General features: G+C 27.9%; 3 protein-coding genes across 3 annotated transcripts; 2 read left to right on the forward strand and 1 right to left on the reverse strand.

Moving 5' to 3' along the window:
* Nucleotides 1-3,144: 3,144 nt before the first annotated feature.
* Nucleotides 3,145-7,548, reverse strand: LOC109809343 (IQ domain-containing protein IQM1). The gene is made up of 9 exons (XM_020372619.3): nt 7,261-7,548; nt 6,370-6,799; nt 5,707-5,821; nt 5,354-5,419; nt 5,154-5,242; nt 4,973-5,060; nt 4,372-4,602; nt 3,996-4,097; nt 3,145-3,882 (listed from the first exon to the last, which is right to left on the reverse strand). The coding sequence occupies exons 2-9, from the start codon at nt 6,789-6,791 to the stop codon at nt 3,484-3,486; spliced, it is 1,512 nt and encodes a 503-aa protein (XP_020228208.2). The 5' UTR covers nt 6,792-6,799; nt 7,261-7,548; the 3' UTR covers nt 3,145-3,483.
* Nucleotides 7,549-19,464: 11,916 nt separating this feature from the next.
* On the forward strand, nt 19,465-20,609 carry LOC109809151 (uncharacterized). Its single transcript, XM_020372386.3, has 2 exons — nt 19,465-19,611; nt 20,213-20,609. The coding sequence occupies exons 1-2, from the start codon at nt 19,503-19,505 to the stop codon at nt 20,470-20,472; spliced, it is 369 nt and encodes a 122-aa protein (XP_020227975.2). The 5' UTR covers nt 19,465-19,502; the 3' UTR covers nt 20,473-20,609.
* Nucleotides 20,610-22,707: 2,098 nt separating this feature from the next.
* LOC109806846 (EPIDERMAL PATTERNING FACTOR-like protein) lies at nt 22,708-24,187 on the forward strand. The gene is made up of 3 exons (XM_020369374.3): nt 22,708-23,340; nt 23,618-23,646; nt 23,744-24,187. The coding sequence occupies exons 1-3, from the start codon at nt 23,259-23,261 to the stop codon at nt 23,969-23,971; spliced, it is 339 nt and encodes a 112-aa protein (XP_020224963.1). The 5' UTR covers nt 22,708-23,258; the 3' UTR covers nt 23,972-24,187.
* Nucleotides 24,188-24,995: the final 808 nt, after the last annotated feature.

Here is a 24,995-nt window from a genome sequence, read left to right on the forward strand (position 1 = left end):
TACTTTTTGTAAAAGAATAACGACAGTTATATAACAATCAAAATATTATATTTTACCTCTCAAAAAAAATATTAGATTTATGTAAAAATATTAACATATTAAAATTAAATCTGGGGATTAAATTTCCGTGTTTGTTAATTATATTGAAGTGTATTGATGATGTGAATGACACAGTTTAAGTATCATTCTTATATAAGAATTGTAAACAATTGATTTTTATCAATAAAAAAATATTTACTTCAATAAAAATAATGGAATGTGGAGTCCACAAAATAAAGAGTAAATTATAATCGCACTCTTGTATTTTTATGAAATAACAATCAATACATCTTTATTATTTGGATAGTGAGATCTCTTAATAATTGAAAAGATGTTACACTCACATCTTTTAGATTATTCTTCCTTTAATGAGTTTCTTTAAAAGTTAATAAAAAAAAATGTTATATTCACACATATTTAACTTCTCTTTCATTTGTGGAGTCTTCCTCAAACTCCACTACCACTTCATCCTCTTCCTACCCCTCTAACACCTTGCTCATATATACATATTGCCTCCAAAGTGATCGTGTTTGCTCCCAACCCAAGCCTAAGATGTCCCAAAAGAAAAAACTTCCTCTAATAGTGCCCCCACCCTCACATCGAGATGTTGTAACCATTGCTTACGAGTGTTACTTGTGAAAAATAACATAATAGGCTAGTGTGGCTTACAAGCATTAGCATCTATTTTTTTTATTATCTTATTTTGATGTTAATTACTAGGGGTGGGCAAAAAAAACTAAACTGAACTGAACTGGTGGTGAACTGGTGGTGAACTGTACTATAAAAAACTGAACTGTTTGTAAAAAAAACTGAACTGAACTGTTTAAAAAAAACTGAACTGAACTGAACTGTTGTAAAGTTGAACTGTACTGAACTATAAAAACTGAACTGAATTATAAAAATTGAACTATTTTTTTAAAAAAATAAAAATTAAATGTGGTTAACATGTTATGTCTTAATAAATTAACTCGATAGTTTAATAACCAAAATTTTAGAAAAAAATTGATTTGAAAAAAAATTGTATCAATTTTGTTGAACTTAACAGATCAATTGAGCTATGTTGAACTACTTATTTTTAGGCTTAAAATTCACTGAGTTTGTTTGACTTAATTTTATATTTTTTTCCTTTGAAAAATTTAAATAAAATGGAAAATAAAGTAAAGTTGACAAATGTGTCCTATTTTGATAGATAAATGAGTCAAAATTGTTCAATTCAAAATATCATAACAGTTTAGTGCAGTTTAAATTGCAGTTCAGTTCAAGTTTTTATAGTATAGTTCAGTTCAGTTCAATGACACAAAAGAATAGTTCAGTTTAGTTCATCTGAACTAATATTTAGTTTAGTTCAGTTCATATGAACTACTTTTAAGTTCAGTATAGTTTTTATAAGTTCAGTTCAGTTCAGTTTGTTTTACCCATCCCTACTAATTACTATATCTCTCACACGAACTAGTTCAACTTCATATGTTTTTTATGCATGTTGTAATGGCTGTAGCGTCATGGTGCGAGGTTGGAGGCACTGTTGGAAAAAGGTTTTTTTTCTTGGACTTTAATTGAGAGTAAACTTATGTAGTCAAGATTTTTAGGGGTAGTTGATGTATATGAACAAGGTACTAGAAGGGGAGGAAGAAGAGGAGGACGAGGAGGTGGTGGTGGAGCTCAAAGAAAGCTCTATGAAGGAAGGAGAATCTAAGGGTATGAGAGTAACAAATTGAAAATTTTAAGGGAACTTACTAAATGAAAGGGTACTTATGTAGTATGACTTTAACATCTTTTTAACTTTTAAAAGTATAACGGAGGGATATTGACTATAATTTCAAAAAAAAAAACATCGAGAAGTACAAATATAATTTACTCTAAAATAAATTAAAAACTTAATTTTTTAAATTAAAGAAAAATTAATATAAAAAAATCTTAAATGGCATAAGAGACTTATAAAAATTAAATTAAGAACCTAAAATAATTTGCCTAACTTTACTTTTTCATTCTCTCTTTCTTCTCAAATTGATTCTTCACTTTTCATTTTAAATCCCTCTTTCATATATAATTCAAATTTTCCGTCACATCTTGCAATTTTGTTTCATGGTTGCCCTTCTTTTTTTTCTTCCTATTTGGCCCGTTTTCTAGAGGTGGTTTTAAATCTTTTTTTTTATTGCATAATATGAAATATTTATTAAAATTAATATTTGATTAACGAAAGATAGATTCTATGAATATAAATTAATTTTTAATTATCAGACATTATATAAAATATATTTAAAGAAAACTAAAATATTTATTGGTTAATATGACGTATTGTGAACTCAACATCAGAGAGAGGAAACACTTCTCCCCGTTTTGGGCAAGAGCTAAAATACTATTTTCTTTCCAACCAAGTTATTCTTTACGTTGCGGACATCAGCATTTTTTAAAATAAGTTTTTTGAAACTTTATCTGAACTCATTTATATTAGAAATCTTTGGCTAATTATTTTTTGCAGGCCTGAATAATCTTCTTTTATCTAGTTTTCGGTCAGCTCACTAAGGGATAAAATACTCCCAAATATTGCCTCTATACTAAAAGATTTAGCATGTTAAGCTACTACAAAATAGACTCGTGAATTTTAGTCAGTTTCTTTGTGGACAAGTTGAAAGTTATAATTTTATTTGGTTCATTAGACTTCATCTCCCTAACCTTGGAACACGGTAAGGTGAAAGAGAAGTGCCCAAGTAAAGTTCTCATCACACGTCCATCATTTAAATATGATAAAGAAGAAAAATTCAATGTTAATGATTGAAAATACTCTATAATCCATTGCCTAATTAGTGGAATTTGGTCAATTTGGCTCGTGACTAGGAGACATTTATGTCCTTGAACCAAACCAAACCTTAACCTTTTTGGTCTGTCTTTTCTCTTGGTAACACAAGCCAAATCTTGACTTCAAAATGCTTTAGCCACTCAAATTGCAAACGTACAATACTATCACCAATCGCAGCATTGGCATTACATGTCACTCTAGCATGGCTTGCTTTCAGTATGTCCATGTTATCTGTATGTGGAATATCACACCAAACTATATAATGAGTTAATGACCAATGGTTAAGAAAACTTAATGATGAAGAAAGAGGGAGGGAGAACACGTTGTATAAACTATTTTTTTTAATATTATTTGACTTACAAGAATGGAAAATTGACCCAACTCCTCAAATACAGTTGGGCAAAACAAATGAGTAAAAAAAATGATTCATCATAATCTAAATGACCAAAAGAATGGCCATGAAAAAACTAAATGAAAAAATAAATCATGGGTTAGATATGTTGTGTGGTGTGACCTTTATCCTATATTCTAAACTAGAGGTTGAAATTAAAAGGCTGAAGCAGTGCCTATGCACCTTATTGCCTTGCAACTCAAACATTGAACACACACCTTAAGTAGTAGGTATGTGATTTTGGGCAAATATGTACTCATGTGCTAGGAATTCCCATGTGTGCAAGCCTAGGGGATAGGTGAATTTTTGGACTTGGTCTTGGTGAGGGAATTGGTGCCTTGCTAGCAACTTTTCCAAGGTTGACTCTTGGTGATAGATGGAGTTGTTCAAGTGCCTTAACTTGGAGCTTTGTAGGGTACTCTCTCACACAACCAATCCTAGGACCAACTCCAGTAGTCCATTTTATTGACAGTGGCTTCATCTCTTTAAGTTCTGAAGTTTCCATGTTGCCACCAGAGTGAACCATGCTATCTTGAGTGCATTTTTTGGCAGTGGCAATGTCATTTGAACTAGCATTGTTACCCCTTTTGGACTCAAACTGTAGCTCCTCATCAATAGGTTTTGAAGGTGGGATATCATCATCAATTGCATACTTCTGCACAAGGAAACAATGAAATTACAAAATGTCATGCATATAAATTCAACAAATTGATATAAAGGCTAAATTACCAATCTATACAGAAAAATGGCTTGAAATGGTTCACTCACCTTTACATTTGTCAAGTCCACTTTATGTTCCATCAAGAAGCCAATGAATTCCATAAAGTTCTTCTTTGTAGGACAGTAGTGACCGCTGTAGGGCCATATAGCCTGAATAAGAATTAGTGAACATCAATTCACTTGTAAAAGAAGTAAAATGCTTTTTAACTTTTCTTTTTTGGAGTTGTTAAATCCTATATTCCTCTACATAAATATTTCCCACTATCAAAAAAATGTAATAGTAACAGAAAACATTTTCATTTTATGCTCCCATAAAAAAATACTAGTCACACCCTAGACAAAATTTATTGAAAACTATAAAATGGTGACAAAGATTTATTAAATAAGAAAGGAATGGTATGTATGCATAAAACAGGTGTCATACATCAAGAACTCCATTTTGGGCAACCAATCTTCCAGAAGCAATAGTAGCACCCCCAGCTAAAAAACTTGAGTGCTGAAATTGGCCTTTCTTTTTCTCCCCAACGTACAAAATTCTAGATGAGCTAAGAACGAAAATCCACTTAGATCCCTCAATAGTGTGTACAAGGTTCTGGCTTTTTCTATAAACAAGCCTTCCTCCCTCAACAATCACTTCATACGCTTCCCTCTCTTTCTGCATTTGCAAGAAACAAAGTGAACCTCTTAACATAAAAGAATATTTTGGTGGCTGCTAAATCTTTGTGGAAAGTCAACACTATTGAAAAGCATAAAGACTACTTTTCCCAAGAATAATATTCGTAATTACAGGTCAGGTCTTTAGTGCATTGAACTCATACAAAAGCCCCTGTTTGGTAGTTTACTAATCAATGGATTCTGTGCCTAAATTTGATTTTATAGTCAAACACCACTTGCACTCTACAAATGGCCAAGCACTATATAGTACATGTCCATGCTACGGTCAAAATAAAAATTGCATAAATGTCCCATAATATGTTATGTGGCATTATCAAAGTTTTGAAGTGAAATAAAACAAAAAAACTTACGGGTCCAAGATACTTTATGCACTGCCTATACAATTCACTTCTTGGGCACTCATCAAGATTTACTTCTTTTCCATCTCCAACATCCAACCTTCATTATGAAATCAGAAAATAATTAGAATCAAATATGATTAGACTTTTCTACGAGAATTTATTCTATTAACAGCATTGTAAATAATTTTACCAGTAGAAAAAGGGTTGTGAACTCTGGCTATGAAACCAAACATCATAGTATAAGTGTAGATTGTGCCCATAACGATGACGTGGGTCAATCTGAAAAGCAGAAGGGAATCATAATTTGGCATGATATACTTGCTTGTACTCTTAATTGAATTTAAAATTTTGAAGTTAGTCAAAATGTTGACATATGAAGTATGAACTTACGGCTTCAAGCCAGTGCCTTAGAGCCAATTTCTGCGCCTTATCATCTTTGCACAAACCTTTTCCCACCTACCGATTGGCCCAAAAGAAAAAGAAAAACGAAAGTATATTAGAAACAAAATCCCAAAAGAAAATTTGTCGGAAAGAGAATGAAAACTTTGAATTTGTCTCTATGGCCCCAGTCAAAGATATAATTGGAAAAGCCAAATTGTGTCAAGTCAATTATATTTCAAGCAACTACTAATAAATTTTATTGGAAACCAAAGGCTCAAAGTATTGAGGCAGACAACATAAGAAAGATGTGTCGGTCTTCACAGTTTATTGAATGATTTGAGCTTCCCTCACAAAAAGGGTACCTTAGCAGCCATGGTCCTAGCCCTTGCCCATTTTGCAATAGCTGTTTCTGATTTACCAGAGTCAAAATGTGAAGTGGAACACCGGCTAAGAGCAGCAAAGTCTAATGCCTTCCACCTGTAATCAAGATTTTAAAGAAAACACCCATTGAGGAGAAATTAATTAAGCACTAATCATTGAATTCTAATAGCAGTAAAAGTGTAAATAATTTTTACTCTGTCCATCATATAAGTCATTTTGTATTTGTTTCATGGTTTGTAAAGTGATATTTTAATTCATGAGCTTTAAATATATAAGAATAAAATTTTAATGCAGAAATTCAAATATTAATATCATAATCTTGAAAGTAAATCCTAAAATAATCAAAAACAAATTAAATCTAAATATTCAAAATATAAATAAATAATTTTTAATAAATCTAAATTATTTCTTCATATTTAAACAAAATCTTTTTAAATTAAGTATATTTAGACATATTTCTAACAAAATCGTTATATATATGGTAAGTTTATCAAGTTTTATGATAATTACTTTAAAAGTCTGTCACAATTTCACAAATCCTGATTAATTGACTACATAATTTTTTTTAAATTGACAGTGCATTCTAATGAACATAAAATTCTTTATGCACAAAAAGAATATCAGAAAATGGATATTGAACAAACCATAGCTCCTCACAGACAACTGCACAATCTGCAAGATTTCTTCTAGTCCTGTAGCTCTTGTAAACCTTCTGCAGCTTTATTGCAGCCACATCAAGCTCTCCAATGGACTTTGGTGAGAACAAAATTTCAGGTTTAGGCAACATAATTGTGGGACTTTGTTGAATGAACAAACCATCATCAACTTCCTCTTTTGAACCAGAATTATGAGAAAGTAGATACTTGAAGGAGAATGTGGTTTGCAGCTTCAGATTCCCCACTTTCCTTCTCTTTGAGCTTGTAGATTTTTCAGTAATAACAACCTCATCCAACTCATCCGGCTGATACAACTCATCAAGGTTTCTGCACTTCTTGAAGCTCATTGTTCTGAATGTGATCTCTCCCTCCTTTGACTCATAGTCCACAGGCCTCACCGTTGTAACCATTTGAACACCTTTCCAAACAAATAAGGTTACAGTTTCAGAAGCAATGGTGAGAATTTAAGGAGAAGAAATATCCTTGTCACCACCAATGACCCATTTAATGCATCAAATTCATGAACATGCCATTCTCATAAAGTCGTAAGGTTAAACATTCAACCCTAACAGATGTAGCACTAGCAAAAGAAAATCAAATTTGACCAAGTCAAACATTAAAGATGCTTTTAAACAACATGCAACAAACCTCCCAAATTGAAACCAATTCCTACCACTGAATGATTGTTAAATTACTCCGTCCATAAATTTAAAGAAAGCAAAAAAATATTATAGAAATGTTGTTGCTGCACGCCATAAGTTAAGGAGTAATATATAATTACATAGCACAACATATGATATAATTTATTTTCAATGTGAGTTGTAAAAGTGATCAAAGGCATTACTTCCAACTGAAAACTGAATAATCAAAGAGGGTCACCTTAAAGTTCGAAGTCAGGTTCTCTTTGTGCAAAGATAGCAGTTGATTGAGTTATGATGTTTGAAATGGAGACTTGGCTTCTCTTATTTAAAGCACGAGTTTTGAAGACATGAAAGGTGGGGAAGTTTAGCATAGTAGGCACTTTCAAATACGTAAGAGGCAGAAATTGAGGGAGAATGTGACATTTGGAATTTTTATTACCAATGAACGAGTTTAGTTTGAATAGACTATGAGTCCCATAAATGGGTTATTTTGAATTCAGGAATTAGAAAATGATAGTGTGACTTGCAGAAAGTGTTACATGAGTATATGCGAAAAGTTTACACGCGGAGATGTGAAACAAACAGAATCAGTCAAAACTATGCTATTTTATATAATGGTCCCTTTTATCAAATAAATACCATATTAACGAGGACATGTTTCTTTCTTCTTTTTTTTTTTTAAATTATTTTTGTAAAGTAAAAAATAATAATTTGTTGTATGGAAAAATTATAGAGTGGGGAGCAAGTTATTGGACATTTGTTGTACGGAAAAAATTTTCTATGCGAATCACTATGGTTTTTTCTGGAAATCATATTCCTATGTCAGATTGATAAAAAACAAAAAAAAAAAACCCAATTTTTTTTTTTTTTAGAAATTAATCAATAAAAAATTTATTTATAATTTTAGAAAAATAAATCAATAATATTAAATTTAAAGAGGAAAATGTGAAACATTATTGACTTTTTATTTTTCTCTTAGTGTGAACTTACATAAATGTTAATGTAAAATTATAAATGAGAGTTATAATTTTCTCTTTTTCCTTTATATCTATTTTTTTAATTATGACATATTTTTAAATCGTGACCTATCTTATTTTACTATAATTTCAAAATTAAATCATGAACCTTTATCTCTTTATTGTGAGTTTCTTTGTGACTTATCACTATAATTGATCAATTATTATAATGTATAGTAGTTTTTAAAGATAACTTACAATCTCATAAATTTATTGTACTTTAAGTATTTTTTTTAGTAATTACATGTTTAATTGCTTATGTGTTTTACACTTTTTAAGTTAAAAAATTGAGGTCATAAGTAGTATTAAAATATTTATAAAATATAAATTTTTCTACTTTACTCATAGCACAAAAAACTCAAGGCTAGCCCTGTTTTGATTTATCTATTTTGAACATTTTATTATTTATATTTCTCTTTGCACTTTCATGTCTTTTTTCCCTTGTTTTTTATTCTTTGAAAAAGAATTTTAATAATTATAAAAATGTATTTTTAAAATTAAAAATACAAACAAATGCAACTTAAATATTTAATTTCATATAAATACTTTTAGCATTTTAAAATTAAGTATTCAATAATTTAATGCTTTAATATAATAAATAATTTTATTTCCATTAAATACTTTTGACTTTCTGAATTAATAAAATGGATCGATATTGGTTGTTATTATGGGAAATGTTAATTGTTATGAATTTTATCTCATGAACACCATGCACGAACGACTTGGGTTGATTTTTGTTATTTTTTTAATTATATTTATTTATTAAACTAATATTTTAGTATGCATAAGACATAACATAAATATTGATTTATATAACTAAAATGTATAATAAGTAAATATTTTAATATATAAATTATATTATAATTAAAATTATGATAAATAAATATTTTAGAACTAAATTATATTTTAAATTTAGATAAACAATTTATATTGTGATGCAAAATTATTTTTATTATTTTAATTTTAAAATATTTAAATTCAATTTAAAAATAAAGATGAATTGATGAATTAAAAAAGATAAATAATTAATATACAGTATTAAGATAATACACGTGTCTCACCGACAATGAATCGAACTTCTAAATATACTTTTATATATAAAAAAAAATCTTAAAATAATTCTCATTGAAAATAAATCTTAAAAATATATTCAATATAAAAAATCAGATTTATAATTTATATATATATATATATATATATATATATATATATATATATATTATGATTAAAGAGACAGTAAGAATTCGTGCAATTTTTTACGAAAACTTTTTTTACCAAATAGCAAAGCCTTATTATTATTTGGATTATTTAAAGTAAAATACGATATAATAAAATTATTTTATTTTATTTGTAATTTTATTGTTCTTCATTTGATGTATGAGAGTAACTGATTAAACAAGATAAAAATGATGTATTGTTTTTTTTTACTTTATATCCCTCCTTCAAATCACTGGACCAACTTTGTAACTCCTAAAGAAAAGATTTGTTGTTGATTAATTTCTTGTGATTTCATCAAAGTTTTAATTTAAATGATAAAAGGATTGAGTGGGAAGAATAAAATAAAGTTTCGTATATTAGAAGTCACGTGTTTAATCCTTCATTCATTTAACCATTAATTAAAGTCGGTTTAGCGTGAAATATTTTAGAAAATATATACACATTAAATTCTAATTTCATTTCTATACGCGAGTTTGATACTCTCTCCCACCTTTAAAATTTTATTTTTGTAAACGTATAAATTCAAAAATAACTTTTTTGGCCTCAAAAGATAAAATCTTTCTAATGAATCTTTATTGTGTTTAGTCCAGACAAATAAAATTTTAGATTAAATTAAGTTAATTATTAATGATTTTTATTAATTATTAAATAGATAATAATATTTGATCACAGGATCTTTGATATGTTATTAGCTCTCTAACTAGTAAATTTGGGTGTGTCATCTCCTATCAATAATTTTATTTATAAAAAAATATAATCTCATTATTATTGTTCAAAAAAAATTAATTCATTTTCTCAAGATTCAAGTAAAATAAATGTAAGTTTTTCTTTATAGTATGTTTGGATGTGAAACTTAAATGAGTAATTTTTTTTAAGAATTTCAAATGCTTTAGAATAAAATGCTTTATTTTAATGGAAAATTTGTAAAGAATGTGAAATTTAAGAGTTGTTAAAATTTTTAAAATAGTATAATTTTAAATTCTTCAAAAAAAATTACATATCTTTTTTCTTCTTATCTCATATATATCTTATCTTGTGTTAACTTTTGTCTCTTTTATGCTCTATTTTCTCTATCTCTTCTTTCTCCCTTCTTTTCTCTTTCTCTCTCTCTCCTATTTCTCTTTTCTCTTCATCTTCCTCTCTTTCTATTTTGTCTTTTCTCCTTTTTTTTTGTTTTGTTTTTTCTCCTACCTTCACCTCTCTTTTAAAGTTGACATGAAAAATATTAATAATTTTTAATTATTAAATATTTAAAAATATATTTTTAAAATTATTAAATATTATCTAATATTAATTTTTTTTAAACTATTAAATATTTAAAAATTGACTAATATGTACTTTTATAAAATTTAATCTTAAAATTTATATAAATATATATATATATATATATATATATATATATATATGTGTGTGTGGTGTATTTAAAATCAATCTTATTCATGATTGAAAATAAATTATTATATCCAAATTAAGAATTTAAATTTTAAGAAATTTGAGTTGATTTATCCAAACAAAATATTTAAAGAATGATAAAAATTAAAATTAAAATAATTTAAATTTTTTTTAATTTCTAAAATTTTTCATTCAAATATATTATTAAGAATTTGTTGAGTTTAGAAATTTCTTTTGTCTCCCAAGAGAACACCACCTTCTCTCTTCAATTTTTTTAAACTAAAATAAAAAAATGTAATTATTTGGCCTAACAATATATTTCCAAGACCAATGGTTTGATAGTAGGAGAGAAGTAGTACCCTTAATTAAATTGTTGGTGGTATTTACCGAGAAATAAGTCAATTGAATTATATATATATATATATATATATATATAATCACATATATACTATCAGTGTAAAGTTTTTTTACACTGATAACCAATTATATCTTTTAGTTGTGCCATATCACTATAAACACATTTACTTCTAACAATGACATGACACAATTAAAAGATATAATTAGTTATTAGTGTAAAAAAAACTTTACGCTAACAATGTATAGATGATTAACTATATATATATATTTATTTATTTATTTATTTATTTATTTACGTGGTGATTGAAGGTTGATATGTGCTTGATTTAAAGAAAATGTAAGCAACCAATGAGTAAACTTGCATTGCTACTGATTGAAGGTTGATATGTGCTTGATTTAAAGAAAATGTAAGCAACCAATGAGTAAACTTGCATTGCTACTAATTACGCGGTTTTATGAATTTTATTGTGCATTGCACCGACAAATACTCTTAAATCCTAGAGTCAGAGTTACTCCTTGCGTGTTTAGAAGATAAGATTATGAAATTAATATTACGTTCATCATGCTGCAACTTCACTCTACTTCCGGAAGAGTCCTAAATTTGAGTTTTTTAGACACATAAAAATACTTTCTTCAATATGATAGAAATCGGTTAGGTAGGAATGGTGAAAAAAAAACAATTACCCGCAAATATATGTGAAGAAAATCTATAACAGATAATAAATACGTACTTTTTAGATAGTAATTGAAATAATGTATTCATACTCATTAATAAATGCATTCCATAGATATCCATTTATCTATTATAATAGAATTATTAAATATCTTTATATATATATATATATATATATATATATATATATATATATATATATATATATATATATATATATATGAGGGTTCAAACGACACCGGTGTAACTTTTACTAAGTGTTACACCGCTCAATAACTTTATATTAATTGTGAATTTTATAAATCCAACCGTTAGATTGAAAGTTCTTTACTCTTAGATCATATATATAAAATTTTATAGTAATCCAACATGATTTGATACTTCAAATTTATAAAACAAAATCGACGTAATATATTTATTTCAAAATATACTAAAATATGAACACTTTGATTACCATCAAGTTGTTGTTCAATTTTAATAAAATTTGACATACATATATAAATTGATATGAAGTTTCAATCTAACGGTTGGATTTATAAAATTCACATTTAATTTAAAGTTATTAAGCAGTGTAACACTTAGTAAAAGTTACACCGGTGTCGTTTGAACCCTCCTCATATATATATATATATATATATATATATATAGGGATGACAATGGATCCCATGGGGCGGGTAATAATAAATCCGTCTCTGCTCTACTAGATGAAAATTGGCCTCATACCTATCTCATATCCATGCGAGTATCCATTAAGCGAGTATCCATGAATTTCTTGAATACTCGCGGATATCTATGGATATCCATGGATATTTATAAATTTTTTAAGAAATTAAAAAAATTATATTATAAATAATTTTAAGTTTATTTTTAATGTAATTGAAATATTAAAAATAAAAATTCAATGTTAATTTTGAACTTGTATTTAACGTTAATTTTGTTGAAATAATAATAAAAATGCAAGATAATCAATAACTTAAAATACATCAATCTCACAAGTAAGTTAAAGTCTCATCACAAAGCTACAATAATTCAATCTCATAATTCCAAACGAAAGTAAACAACTTAAAATACATAAATTTTATTGGTCCAATCAAAGATAGAAAATTAATCAAATTACATCCAACATAATTCTATAACATGCTTAATACATGTTGGTAACTTCATCAACCTCACTTTTGTAAGAAAAAAAGATGAGAGAGTGTAGTTTTAGAATTATGTGGTACAAGGATAATTAGGATATTTAAGAAATATTATTAAACAGGTACTCGCAGGTATGGATATCATCATACCCACCCCCGCCCCATTTATAAACGGGTAAAAAATTATTCATCCCCATTATTCGCGGGTACCCAATTAGCTTATCCATTTATTATCCGTAGTAGATTTTACCCGCAGATACCCGTGGGTACGAGTATTTTTATGTGTGTGTGTAAAAATATGATAATATGATATTATTTAAATTTTTTTATTTATACATGTGAGATTGAAATGTTATTATTTTTTAATTTTTATTCTAGACTAGTGAAATTAAATTATTTTAGTTTATTGAATTTGTTAAATTTATGACATTGAAGTATTTTAATAATTAAATTTATTTTTTAAATTAAAGAATCTTGATTAATAAAATTATGTATAATATTTGAATAATTTAAGTTTTAACTTTTAAATTATTATTTTTAAAGAAATTATTAAAATAAATAAAAATTATTACTCAAATATTTTTAAAAATTATTAATAAGAGTTTTTTAATTTTTTTCATAAATATCCACTAATACTCGTGGATACTCACAGATACTGAAAAAATTTGTGAGTATCTACTTAATAAATACTCGCAAAGATAAGAAAACAAGTATATGAAAGATATTTATTCATCAAGGTGGATAGCAAGTAGTAATTACTCGTACTTGTCCTGTCCTATTGACACCCTTAGGCCAAATTAGATTTTGATCGGTTAGGGCCTAATTTTGATTAAAATTACATAACTTGAATTTGACATGTTTAACTTGTCATAATTTTTTTAAAGGTCTAACTTGACCTACATAAAAGCTTGACTTAACATATAAATATATTTAAAGACTATTTTTTTAATAATTTAAAATCAAAAATAAAAGTGAAAATATAATATTAAATTTTTAAAAGTTGAACCTGACTTATGTATGTGATATAAACATATTTTTAAGATCTAATATAATATTCACTAAATTATTTAAAAATATACTTTATAATAACATCAATAAATTAAACAAATTTATATTACAGTAAACATATAAATATATTTTTTATATAAGTCCATATATTTAATATTTTAAAATATATGTGATTTAATATATTATAATAAATTTGGTATAATGATAATAATAAATATTTATTTATTTTATTTAAATAAGTCCATTAGTTAAGTTAAATAGGTTTTTTAAATAGTCTAAAGTTTAACCTTTTTAACTAAGAAAAAATATGTGATACACTAACATTGTAAAATATTTTTACATTATCATCTAATTACAAGCCACTATTTATGGTAAGTTGTCGATTTTTATAATAAATAAGTAAAAAGTCATTCCAAAGATGACATTTAATTGGTTGACAATGTAAAATTATTTTACATTATTAGTGTATGATCATTAAACTCTTTAACTAAATAGGCCTTAATAAAAGCTTTGGCCTATCCTATTTTCTAAAAGAAATAGTTTGACTTGGGTTTGATGTAAACTAGACCATAGACAGATTTGATTTTTATCTCTACTTCAATCTTATATATTATAAGCAAATACTTAATTTATCAAGACCTATAAATATAGTTAAATTAATTAATTTTAATTAATAAAGATAAAATTTAAAATTTTATTTCAAATATATCCATAGAATTAAATAGTGTAAGTGGTATATATATTTAATGACATTATTCATGAATAACAAAATAATGTTTTTAACCCATGAGCATGATGTATAATGTTAGTAGTCAATGCAAAATAATTGGATGACTCATTAATAGACTCATAATAAATTAATGATATAAAAGATTATCAATTAACAAATTTTAAAGTAGACTAGTGTTTCTTATAATTAGGAACAGTGACGGATCTATAAATTTTAGGTAGTGCATGGAGGCAATATTTATTTATTATTTGTAGTATTAAAAAATTTATATATCATTTTTAAAAGTATAAATATATATTATAATTATTTTCTACAAACTTTTATATCTACTAGAACTAGGTTAGACTAGATTATTTATAATTTAGTAGGTATGAATTTAACCTTCACTGAAAATACATGTCCCAAGTATGATTTATTTATCTGTCATAGACATTTTTTCAATGTTTGGTTAGAACTACAATATCAAATACCTATTTTATAATAATTTAACACTAATAAAAAAATGTAAAATTTTATAAAAATCAGATTTAATTTATTTATGATATAAACATGTTTTTAATATCTAATATAAACTTTTAAATAATAATTTTTTAAAATATTTTATAATAAAAATTATAAATAGAACATAAATCTTACGAATTTTACTAATTTGATTTTTTAATCAACGTGTACAATAAATAAAAAGCACCAAAGATAAATACGCATGCTACAAATTTTATTTTATAAAAAATTAATATTTTTAATACATTATATTATATATATGAGCATTAATATATATATATATATATATATTAATTAAACTTTTAAAAAAATTGATTCGTTATTAATTAATATTATTCATCACATATAAGAGCTAACTTCCTTCAAAAATTTGAAAAATATCAAATAAATAGACATCTCCTCCAAACTTAAATTTTATATATACGATAATTTAAACATATATAATTTTATTTCATTAGAATATAACTTTTATTTTTAAAATATACTATTTTTGAATATAAAAAATTATATAAAATTGTAAAATGGTAGTGGGGACAAGTGCCCCCACAATGTTGCACCTAGATCCGTCTTTGATTATGAGAAAAATGAAACTTTCATTTGTTTCTTATATATAAGATTAGTGGTAGTATCTCACCAAAAGTAGTTTTGATAAAGATGAATTTTGGTAAAACTGATAAATATTTTATACTTATAACATAATAATAAAAAAAATGTTTATGAAATTGATTTCAAATTAATATAATTTTATAAAATTATTTTAAAGTAAATGTAAAATTTAAAATAGTGAGATTTTAGTTTGAATAATTGATATTTGTTTGTGTTTAAATATAATTTTCATTCTAGTAATTTAGTGATTTTTTTATGTTGTCTAAGTAATTTTTTTTTAAATTATTCCAATAAAATAAATTTTAGTCTCTATTATCAAACATCATTATAAAAATATTAGTTTATTCGCATCATAAAGTGTCATGTCAGCACAACATGCCACATCAATAAAATAATTGAGACTAAAAATGGGGAGCAAAATCATGGAAAAATTGAAAAAAAAAATGAATTTATATGGATGAAAAAAAGTTACATAGACTAAAAGAAAAAATTTTACATATATGTAGGCACAAATAAATATATAAGCTTTAAATATAATATATAAATTTAATAAATTAATATAAAATAAACTCAAATAACAATATATATGTAGGCACAAATAAATATATAAGCTTTAAATATAATATATAAATTTAATAAATTAATATAAAATAAACTCAAATAACAAAAATTGTGCATTCTCTCATGAAAACTAATACTATTACTTAAGCTTAGTTTTTATGAGCCCAAATACCCTACATACTAACTTAAACATTAAGACTTCTATTAGAACTTTTTGACACTAAAATCAACTATTAATAGTCAATTTAGTGTTTTTTTGGATGGCTAAGGTGGATATAGTTTAGTGACAATTATTATATGTCTAAAAATCCCACATCGCTTAGGAGTTGAGGTTAAGGATAGTTTATAAACATCCTCCCTCCTTAATCCACTAAGGTGGCGACAAAACCGTGACGGTCCAACGAGTACCAAAGGAGATAATACTTCGGATGCGGTGACCCTAACGACGATAACGAACATTTGACACTAGAAGGAGGAGAGCCTAGGCTACTCTTGCCCTTAGCATCGATTGGGAGGCTTGTTCCAGTATGCCTCGAATGCAGTGACCCTAACGGAACACACAAATAGTATTTTTTAATGAGTAAAAAGAATCATTAAATAAAACATGCATATACGTATACAACTTGAATGAATGTATATTCACTTATTCTAAGTCTCATCTAAAAGTCTTACAAAATGTTAACCACGTATGTGAAGACCAAATCTAGCTAAAGAAAACACTTTAACTTGTTACTTAAGTCACAAAATTAAACAGCAAAATAGAGTATTAAATAAAATGTTATCCCCGTTTCACAATCTATGAAAATTGAATTATATATATTGCCAGTATCTATGCATCCTGTGAGACATAACAGTTTAAGGTAAGATTAGACATTTTTATATTTTTTTTAATTTAAAATAGATAATTATATATAATAAATTTAATATGTTATGTGTATGAGTTGGATTATATTGAATTGGATTTAAAAATCAAATCTTATTATCCAACTTGAATATTAACAAGTTTGAATGGGGTAAGTTGTGTTTAACCCAAACACTTAAAAAAATCTAATCCTAAATGATTAGATTGATTTAGATTGGTTTAAATTTACAAATGCTAACATTAAATAACTACTAACTATTTGTTAGAATAATATGATAGTAATAAAGTCTGAATTTAAGATCTTATAAATATTATCTTCAATCCTTTAGTAATTTTTTTTCTTTCATAAACATAATCTAAACAAGATTTCAAAACTCAAAACTAGGGCGTAATGGTATCCAGTTGCATGAAAGATCCGGCGAGTGTGTGTATCCTGGGAGCGACGCAAACTGCAGCATATAAAATTGAAACGTGGATTTTGGGACGTGATTGTTGAAAACTATTTTGCTTTCTTTTCAGTTCTTAAAAGTCGAGTTTTCAACGCGCTTCTCGTCTTGGTGGTCATGTCGAACCGTTCTTCCTCGTGTGTTTGAATTCTTGTCATAACTCATAACTTGGTTGCTCGCACAAAACGTTCAATTGCGTGACTCCGACCTTCCCTCTCGTGATTCACCACTTTCCATTTCGTGTCATCCATGTCTGCATGTGCACCAATTATACCATTAACCAGACCTCAAATTTTAGTATCCTTGTCTTTGCAATAACATTACATCATTAAATGTTGCTACTTGTTAGACATCACGTCGTAGGACATAATAATGTGTATAAGGTCCTACACCATTGGACCATTGGATTAATAGCAATTCAGAAATATCTGAAGTGCTATATATATATATATATATCTATATGTGTGAAAACCCTAAATAAAATATTGACCCCAATGAGCAAGCTGAACCGTGTCAATACTCAATACCATGTCATTGGCTTTCACTCTGGGCTTAGAGACTTTGAGCCCAAAAGGGAACCGGCTCATTCTTCTACAGGCCTTATAAACCATGTTGGCCCATATCTATTTATATTGTAAAAGTTTATCATTATGATCAAATTCAAGTGAGATTGTTTCAAGAGTTTAATGGTGGTGTCCTCTGAGTGTAACTTATTTTAAATCTTCGACCCATAAAAAATTAGGGGTGAACAAAATGAACTGAATTGAAGTTATAAAAATTATACTGAATTTAATAATAGTTCAGACGAACTGAACTAAACTAAATATTAGTTCAGACGAACTGAACTAAATTAAATATTAGTTCAGACGAACTGAACTGAACTATTTTTTTGTGTCATTGAACATAGCTTAACTATACTATAAAAACTTGAACTGAACTGCAATTTAAACTGTACTGAACTGTTATGATATTTTGAATTGAACAATTTTAACTCATTGATCTATCAAAATAGAACACATTTGCCAACTTTACTTTATTTTCCATTTTATTTAAATTTTTCAAAGAAAAAAATATAAAATTAAGTCAAACAAACTCAGTGAATTTTAAGTCTAAAAATAAGTAGTCCAACATAACTCAATTGATCTGTTAGGTTCGATAAAATTGATACAATTTTTTTTATCACTTTTTTTCTAAAGTTTTGGTTATTAGACTATTTTGTTAATTCATTAAGACATAATATGTTAGACACATTTAATTTTTATCCTTTTATAAAAATAGTTCAATTTTTATAATTCAGTTCAGTTTTATAGTTTAGTATAATTAACATTCCAACAGTTCAGTTCAGTTTAGTTTTTTTTTTTAAACAGTTCAGTTCAGTTTTTTTTACAAACAGTTCAGTTTTTTATAGTACAGTTCAGTTCAATTCACCACCAATTCAGTTCAGTTCATTTTTTTTTGCCTGCCCCTATAAAAAATCACACTTTTAAAATAATTATTGTAAAAATTGTAAACTCATATAAATGATGATTTATAATTAAATGATAGTATAAAATCGTATTACATTATCTATGTGTAATTGTTTTTCTCTCGTTTCAATTAATCAATAATATTAAATTTCATAATTAAGGATTAATTTCTTAAGTTCTAATATTCGTTTAGAAGCTTATTATTCTTAACAAAGACTATTTTTTAAGACACAATGATTAAATATGCAACTACGTGTTTAGTGAATATATTTATCTCTCAATTATATTTATAATCGGATTATCATGTCACCAGTGTAAAATGTTTGATTATTTTTAGTAAATTTTTTCTTCTGATTATTATTTTTCCACCAATTAAAAGTCTTATGGAAGGAATTCGAGTTAGTTCTTTTTAAACCAACTACGTTTTATAAATTTTAATTACTTAATGATATAAAAACTTTTCATGTGAACTCGTAATAAAATAATTGGAAAAAAAAGCCCAACTATGTTTTTTTTTTTTTTTTTCCCAAATTTGATTACATCCTCAACTCAAAGCGTGTACGAAGTCACTTCAATGGCAGGTATGGAACCCAAGCCTAAAGACTCGGTTTCAGGTATCCCTCGATCAAAGCTCTCGTCTTTTCATATTTCTCGTTAACAAAATTCTTATACTTGGCGTTTGCTATCACGGGGTTTGATCTTTCAACTGTTGCCATTTCTGATCTTGTGACCTTAGTTTCAAAATATTGCTTGATCTATTAACCGTTCTTGCTGAAATTGAAATTGATTTCATTTACAATATGTTAATAACACCCTTTGAGTTCTCGAGTTAGAATGTGTTGTGGTTTCAGAGAATCTGTGAGAATAGAGAAAATTAGATATTGTCTCTGTATCATCAACCCTTGTTTTATATCAAAAGTGTAACTTCTTAACTTAATCGTAAAACCCATATAATAGAAGAATCCATTTATAGCTCTTGCTTTTTTTAATTCTTATGAGTTTCTTCTGTGTGCCCATTGTTGAAAGTTCTTTTCTTTTTGGTTGTGGACTTATGGAGAGGATGTGGAGGTTATTTGATTTCTTATGTTAGAATTATTGTTTCAAAGTTCTTGGTATATACTAGTTTGTGGACTAATTTCATGATATGCCAGCATTTTTTTTCTTTCAAATATTAAAATTGAAGTTTTAAATCCTTTTTATTTTGTTTGATGAAAGAAAAAGATGTGAAATCTCCAAACATTTTTGAGCGAGCTAAGGAGGAGATTGAGGCAGTGTTTCATCACGACAAATCGCCTCACCATCACAAAGAAACTCATGGAAGAAATGATGACATTGATGAGGAAACTTCAACTAATGAAGTCAAAGCGCCTAATATGTTTGAACGGGTGAAGGAGGAGTTTGAAGCTGTTGTTGAGGCCATTCATCCGAAGAAAGAATCTACCACTCGTGTCTTGTCACCAAAAAGTGATGCCTAGGATGTGTTAATTTTCTAAAATAGGAGTTTGAAGACTTGTGGTGTTAACCATCAAACTACCATGTTTGCTTTGTCCATTGAACTTTCTTTTGTTGTTTCAATTATATATAAATAGTAAATTCTTCTTCTTCTTTACAATTGCTTATTTGAATGCTGAGTCCTTCTTTTCAGAAAAAGAAATTATCCCTGGACCGATACATTATCAATGTGAAAGTTTTATAGTAGACACTTATTTGTAACTTCATCTGGTTTATCAGCAGGATTTATAATTCGCCAAGTATATTCATTCTGTTCTATTGGCGGCTATATTTTTGCAAGCAACACATTTATCTGTATAATTTGGTATTCAATTACACTAAAATTGGTGTTTAACTACATTCAACTCGCATGGCCAATTCTCTCTCGTGTTGTATTTTCCTGTCTCCGATCCATCTTAACCAAATTTAAATTTTACCATGAATGATAAACCTGATCTTGCTGGTAAATTCACCTTATACCTTTAGGCTCAAAGAAAGGTTTGCTTGACTTGTGATTTTGTTTTCAAGTTTGGTATCAATAATGGAGCTGTGGCATATGATGCTATCAGTTAGAGATATTGTGGTTCAAGTTATTGGTTAATGCTAGAAAGCTTGGTATGGTTTCTTATGTATTGCATTAAATGAGCTTTTTTACAAAAGAATAATAATGTGTATATACGATGAGTCTTAAACATCTCACTGGCCACCTCGATACTCAATAGTGCAGTGAGTCAGTGACTGCTTTGCTATTCCTTCATTACCTGATAAGATTTTGTACACCCTATATGCAACGTAATAAAGTACGAGTGTAATAATAATTTATTTAATGTAGAATTAAGTCAATCCTTACATGAACTAGTTTCCACGTTGACTGATATCAAATAACAAAAGTGAGCATACGCACAATCTGGCGTGATTTGTTTAGTACCTACCGTGTACAATCCTAAGTTTTGTTTTTATGAAGAAATAGAGCACAAGAGCGAAGCAGCTTTATAGTTTATACAAAAGCGGGACCAGGAAACTAGAATTCTAAGCCGAGAGTTTGTCTTAAAACACTTTAAAACCTATTTAAAATGTTTTGGCATTCACTTTAAATAGTTATAAATTTTCCTATAATAAGTTATTAAATTCATTCATTTTTTTATATATATATTTGATACTGTACTTTATAAAATAATAAGAGGATTAATAAAAAAGATAAAATAGAAGAATATACCATTACTCTTTCATTTCCCAATTAACGTTATTAGAGTAGCCAAACATTCATGCAAACCATCTAACCCATAATACTTAACTTTTTTCTCCCTCGTTGTCTTTTCTTAACTTCTTTTCAGCAGCCCTAAACTCTATATTATTACTAGGGTCCTTTTCTGTCACTTTCTTGGCAACTGTCTGCAGGTTAGTAGGTGGATAACATCAGCTTCCTTGACTATATGGCACATCAACACATGAAATATCCTTTTACTCAAGTCACTCAGCTGCCCTATAACTATAAGTAATAATTCTCAGACAATAGTGTTCGCCCACATTACACAAAAAATGTACATATAGGTGCATTTGTTATTTAGCCGTTTCTTCCCTTGATAGTCCTTTATCATGATTCATGACTGATTGATTAACTATTCATGTCATTTTTTACTAACCTTCATATAACATCACTGAGTTTATTTATTGCCTATCTCTATGAAACACTTATTATCACACAAATTGCACTGGCTACAGTCAATTACAACACAATAGTGCCTAATAAGCTTAGCAGAAACAATGATATAATAATACTAATACTTAATGGCTAGTTCACCTATAATTCACTGAACCCTCGATGGACCATGGTGTCTTTTGAACCATAATAAATGTTGTAACCGGAATATGCTGTTCATTGAATGTGGGAAAATATCCAGCAGGTGAGGTGGGACAGCCAAATTTAATGCCAAGTAGTAAAGTAATAGCCCAGATTGGATGTTACTAAGGAGACTTGTATGTTGTCCAACAACCACCCATAGAAAAGTTGAGAATCTTACCTTATTTAATTCGTTAACTAACTCATTAAATTTTTCTTTTCTTGCAGAACTGAATGGTTAAGGCTGGTGCTTTTTACCACTTTGAATAACTGCCTCTCTGATGTTGATTTCTTTCTTCCCCATATGGCAATGAAAGCATCAGGAAAAGGGAAAGGCTGAGTAAGTGTGTGGCCTATACGTCAAAGTCATTTTTGTTCTTTTTTAATCTGAAATATCAGATATATTTATGAGGGTCTTGCAGGTGCTTCAGACAATCAGGCCCAAAAAGGGTGCTGTTATTCTGAATTTGTGGACCATCATAAATAGTATTACTAATTTGGATTGATTTGAGAGAGAAAGCTTTGGCTTGTTTTGAAAGGTAAGTTATCCAAGGTTAGAGGCAGAAAGACAGTGGAAAAAAGAGTAGTCTTTGGAGTTCCTACTGAGTTGTCAAATGAAGGTGAAAGTTGCTGAGGTTTTTAACCCTGTGACAAGAAAACTGAATCACTTGCTTGTGAAGCAAAATCTCTCGGCCAATACAAAGGTTTTAAAGTGTAGCCTTAGAATGTTTGGGGGTCCTGGCCTGCTTTTCGGGATTTGAAACTTGCAAGCTCCTTTGGTAGCCTTCATATATTCCAGCAATCATGCCTAGCCACTTGTTGTGACTTGTGAGTGATTCAAATTCTACTCTCTCACAACATCAACAACAAACGTTACTATCAACAACAAGCATCATAACATCCATCATTTGCACTTCTGAAGAAAGAAAAATGATGGCAAGATTATTCTGTTTCCTGCTAGCTCTGCAAATTGTGAGTTTGGTTTCTGCAGTAAGGAAGCCGTTTCTTCCAGGTAAGTTACACAAACCATTTTGTAGATTGCTTGTTTGGGTTCTTTCAATTACTTGCTAAACCAGGACTTGCAAAATGTAACTTAGTATTTGAAAATGACATTTCTCTAAAGCTTTTCAAACATTTTGTAGTAAGAAAATGGCATTGAAAGAGCTTGCCCTCATTACCTTCTTCTAGCTCAGTGAACATTTTTTAAGACTCTTATCACTTCATTATGTTTTAACTGATATGCTTCATTCTTTCTGCTCTATGTTAACTCATCTCTCCCTTCTTTTCAGGTCAAGAAGAGGCTCTACAGTCTCCAAAGGTGTTTATCTCTCTGTATGTTTGGAACTGTGAGTCTAGTTGGTGTCCTAATGACTAACATATTGTTGCACTGTGTCTATTTTGTATCTCTTTTAAAGGGTTTAACGGGCACATCAAAGACAATGAAGGATGCATATGATCGAGGAGTGAGCAAAGTAGGGTCAAGTCCACCAAGTTGTGAGAACAAGTGCTATGGTTGTGTTCCATGTGAAGCCATCCAAGTTCCCAGCACAAGCATCAGGCACAACCATTTGGGCATACAGTACGCAAATTATGAGCCTGAGAGCTGGAAATGCAAGTGTGGTCCCTCCTTCTATAGCCCATGAGCATCGTTCCTATTCATCAAATATTGTTCATATGTATCTCCCTCTCAAGTTCATATATGATATCCCTTTTTAGTTTGTAGAAACAGTCCTAATAATTTGGCAAATCATCGTTATCTTTACATTCAGTACCAAGCAGAAAAATCTCTTAGGCCAATGTCAAAACATTTAAATACAAACCCTCTGCATGAATGGATATATTTGATAAGTTTACTAGCATTAGCTTGAATATTAAAAAAATTCGTTATGCCATTTTACTTTTTATTACCAACTCATCCTCTAATTTAGAACTCATTTGACATCACGGCTTTTTGCAAACTCAAAATGACAAAAATGAAAAGATAAAGTATTACATATATTCCATCTGCAGGGTCTGAGTAACCGATTTATCTACATTTAAGGAAAAGTTTCTAGGGGGAAGCAGTTATATTATAGGTTTGCAGTTCTAGTTTTTGCACTCTTCAGTCTCCCCCCTATCAATTAGTTGGCTCATATTATTGTCTTACCAGGTGCGAGCTTAACCAAAATAATTAGACCAACAAGCATAACTTGAAAGAGATCATTTTACTTTATAATAAAAATATTCAATCATAAATCATTTTACTTTAAAATTAATTTTAGACTAAATTTCACTTTTAATTTTTTTATTTTCACGGATCCACGCTTTTGGACTCTATGGTTTTGATAGTTGTTTATAGGATATATATATATATATATATATATATATTCTTTTTTTCTCAAGAGGAGGATTATATCTTTACAGTTATTTTTTTTATCGGTTATTTACATACATGTCTCCACAATGGTAACATTAGTGACTATTACATAAACGATTGTAAAATTGATTTGAATTACTTAAAATTAAGACTAAATAGTATATTTAGTTATTATATTTTTGTCAATTCGTAATTTTGATCTATCTATTTTAAAATAAAGATATTTAATCTTTTTAATTTTAAAAAAATGAAATATTGGTTTTACTATCAAATATATTAATTATGATGTTGTTTAGTGATCTATTACCACT

The sequence above is a fragment of the Cajanus cajan genome, chromosome 5, assembly GCF_000230855.2.
Source record: "Cajanus cajan strain Asha chromosome 5, NIPB_CcT2T_4, whole genome shotgun sequence".
NCBI classification, from domain to species: Eukaryota; Viridiplantae; Streptophyta; class Magnoliopsida; order Fabales; family Fabaceae; genus Cajanus; species Cajanus cajan.